A 3,706-nucleotide genomic window follows, 5' to 3' on the forward strand; every position below is an offset into this window, starting at 1 on the left:
TCTAATATAAAACATGTTTTAAAAACGATAAACATGTTTAAATAAAACTGTAGACTTGAAACAAATTTTAGATTTTTAAGAATTTTAAATTTGCTAAATTTCGTAATAAGTATCAAACATACCTTTGAAATGCTTTTGGTACTTATTTTGTCAGCAATTGTTTAAAAATTAAATATTATAATTTTTATACTGTGCTAAGTCTACTTGCAGTTTGTGTCAAACTTTTCACAGTGAAAGGATTGATACAGATCAATATTTTTATATTTTTAACTTAAATTGTTTATAGTTCTAATATTCATATTTCGCGCTATAAAAAATACTTTTTAATTCTCATGGTCACGTGGTTTGTAATTCTAATTTTAAAAGTATATGAGACAAATGACACAAAAACATGATACGTCTTTATTATAACTGGCAAGTTAGTGTATTTGTAATAATATAAAATAAATTAGGGGAAACCGGGGCGGGTTATCGTACAGGTTCATTGTCAAAATCCTCATAACTCAATCGGTACCTATATGGCAAAAAATATTATTTTTTTTTACTGTAGATTTTATTAAAACAGAGTTAAATGAATGTCAACCTTATAGTTGTTTATATTTTCCGTTATTATAATTTTGCGTTGTATCATTGTAACATATGTTCAACTCGATCAGACGGTCCTGTCTCTCATATGTCTTTTTGTAGGCTATTATTTTCAATTCTTATCAAACTTCATGACGTAGTATCCTTAACGTAATTATTCATTTATCAATTTCAATATCATCTTCGACTAAAATATTCACTTAATTTTTATCTTTTTCTTTATTGACGACAATTAATTATTTAACTCTAGACAACAATACATTGAGAACAGGAATATCAATCCAAATTAGGATATGTCTGTAACGCTACATAGGAATACTATCTGTCGCTGAAGAAGAACGTGTGAGTCCCGAAACGTACGAAATTTGACATTTTTGGTTAGTTTATATTGTAAATAATTCGAAATTTTCGACATATCGCAAATAATTTTAAGATGGAATAATTATTATTGTAATATCTATTTAGCTCGATTTGGACCGTTTTAATCATTTAATTTCCATTGCAAAAACGAGCGAAATTTATCAATTTTTATTTCGCAACGTGAAAAACAAAAGTGCGACTTTAAGAAAATTAATAAAAAAAATTAAAAGATCATATAGTGTATATTGTCATATCTCATTATGCTTTATATACAAGATGCACTTGCATTAGGTGTCCTACTATACACATTTGAGCGCATTTGATTCACTTAGGACGGAAGTCATATTCATAAAACCTAAATGTGATACTCTTGAATTGTACTGTAAAATCACTATACGAAAAGAATACATATTTTATTGTAATAAACTTAATTATATTTAATATATACTTTGTGATAATACAATTTTATGAAGAGGATATGCTACACTTGGAATATCTCTTCTAACTTTGTTAAATATCACATAGACATTGTTTAACAACAGTATTGCATGGAACCTAAGTAAAAATAAGGCAATAAGAAGACAGTAGTCTAAGAAATTTTTAATTAATTATTCACGAAGTTGTCATTTAAATCTTCTAGCGTCTAACGGCAACTTCATAAAAAAGCAATCGACATTTATTTTGATATAGCGAATCCCACTCGGTCGTTCTCCATGTCAAACTCAGTATAATACCGGCCGATAAATACATCACCCAAAATCCATAATGGACTAGGCATATCCAAACCCATAAAACCACTCATACATATCGTCTTACCAAATTGTTTAATCTAGAGAAAATTAAATATGACGTTATTTTTATTCTAAAATAATTTAAATCATTACATAAGCCATTTATATTCACCTTAAGGACATAATTTTCACCAGTGAGAACGAAATTCTTACCACCTAGTGTGAAATTGACCGAAGGTAAATCAGAAATCTGGTTACAATTCACCTTTAAGTAATTAATATTAATTATTCATATTGGTAATCAATCATTTATTATAAATTAATTCTTATTTATGTAATTTATTTAATATTGTTGCAAGTTACTACAGGGCAAAAATCAGATACTTACTATTGCTTCTCCACCAATAGAAGTAGCTCCAATCAATTCGTTAATACTTTTGATTTCTGACGTTGGCCCAGCTATCAGGGAAGTGCCTGTGTCAGCGATAGCTTGGCAACCTCTCTCACAGAAAGTGTGATCTGTCACCTGAACCCTGTAGTATCATAGTGTTAATAATTTATGACAAAATATGACCCGTGATTGTATGGTTTAATTACATACTTATCCATCTCAATTTGCCAGTATCCTTTACGAGTAACAGGAAGATACGTGAACTCGCCTTTGTAATGATCGGGATCGGAACCACCGAATATAATTTCACCACCCACTGCAGCTGAGGGATCTCTGTATAGGTTTTATGCATTTTATGTAATATGAAAAGATTATTACAACAAAGAAAAAAACATTTTTAGAAACAGATAATGTATACGAAAAAAATTTTACCGATTTAAATAGAAACTAAAAATAGCTCGTGGCACCAAGTTTTGTTTGACCATGTTATAGAAGACGGGAGTCACTCCGTCGACGGATATCGTGGAGTAAGCCATTCCCAAGATACCATCAAATTTTGCAGCAACGAAGGTTAACCCTGGCTCTGATACCGCTTCCGCAAATGTTTGATGTTGAACATTAAGGCCAGCAACCTATAATAGAATATCGATATTATTAATAAAATATTATGCTTTATTTTGGAAAACAAAACAGGTAAACCTTCAGATGAACTAAAAAGAGAAATGACTATGTATTTCTTATACAGGATGAGTAAAAAGTCCCAGACGGCTCAATCTAAACATCTGAATCAACATCTAAAAAATAAAGCATTTTTTGAGAAAAATGATTCAGATAAAAGTTGTAGGATTTAAAAAGATTTATTTACTTGGGGGTGGTCCTATTTAAAATAGAATATTTTTTATTTAAAAAGTCGATGAGACCCTGACCTGATTTTGGCGCACCACCCAAGGTAAAACAAATGCAATCAGTAAGTCAACCTTAAAAAATTCTTTTTAAATCTTACAACTTTTGTTTGAACTGTTTTTCCTAAAAATGCTTATCTTCAAGATATGGTCTGGAAATTTTTACACCCACATCCAGCGTCAAATTATGTATAGGATTTTCTTTGTAGAAAACATGATAATAAACAATTTTTTTTATTTTGAAAATTTTTCCAATATAATTTCAGATATAATCGCAAAAAACCTTTTTTTGCATGTTTTTTGAATGGCGGCTAAATATGAGTGAACATTATTTTGTATTGTCATATACTACACAATTAGAAGACAAAAATACATAAAAAATAAATAGTCGTCTTTTTTTTTTTTAAGAGAAAGTAACCCATCCGAAGGTTTATCCTATAATGTGTTTTAAAACTATAGATTAGATCAATTATAGTTGAAATTTTATTAAATTTTTTGCTTGTAATAATAACTCACATTCACTACATCTTCAGATAAGAACCCAGACAGACTGCCAGTACCATAACGAATGGCGAATGCAGTATCATTTTTTCGGTATGTGCTAGATTTTTTGCTATCATATTTATGATGTAATACTGCAAAACACAGTAAATAAAATTCAATCAATTATTGAAAAGTTTAGAAATAATTTCTTTATTAATTTAAATATATATATATATATATATATATAATTAATA

General features: G+C 28.9%; 1 protein-coding gene across 1 annotated transcript in view; it reads right to left on the reverse strand.

Annotated features, from left to right (window-relative positions):
• Nucleotides 1-1,447: 1,447 nt before the first annotated feature.
• cathD (cathepsin D) overlaps nt 1,448-3,706 on the reverse strand; it is a 4,700-nt gene continuing 2,441 nt past the window's right edge. The window contains exons 4-9 of the mRNA XM_018550604.1: nt 3,486-3,604; nt 2,500-2,699; nt 2,278-2,400; nt 2,065-2,209; nt 1,849-1,941; nt 1,448-1,774 (exon numbers count right to left, since the gene is read on the reverse strand). Of these exons, the coding sequence (XP_018406106.1) occupies nt 1,622-1,774; nt 1,849-1,941; nt 2,065-2,209; nt 2,278-2,400; nt 2,500-2,699; nt 3,486-3,604 (833 nt within the window). The 3' untranslated portion in view covers nt 1,448-1,621. The remainder of the gene's footprint in view (nt 1,775-1,848; nt 1,942-2,064; nt 2,210-2,277; nt 2,401-2,499; nt 2,700-3,485; nt 3,605-3,706) is intronic.

The sequence above is a fragment of the Cyphomyrmex costatus genome, unplaced genomic scaffold (assembly GCF_001594065.2).
Source record: "Cyphomyrmex costatus isolate MS0001 unplaced genomic scaffold, Ccosl1.0 scaffold124, whole genome shotgun sequence".
In the NCBI taxonomy this organism is placed as follows: domain Eukaryota; kingdom Metazoa; phylum Arthropoda; class Insecta; order Hymenoptera; family Formicidae; genus Cyphomyrmex; species Cyphomyrmex costatus.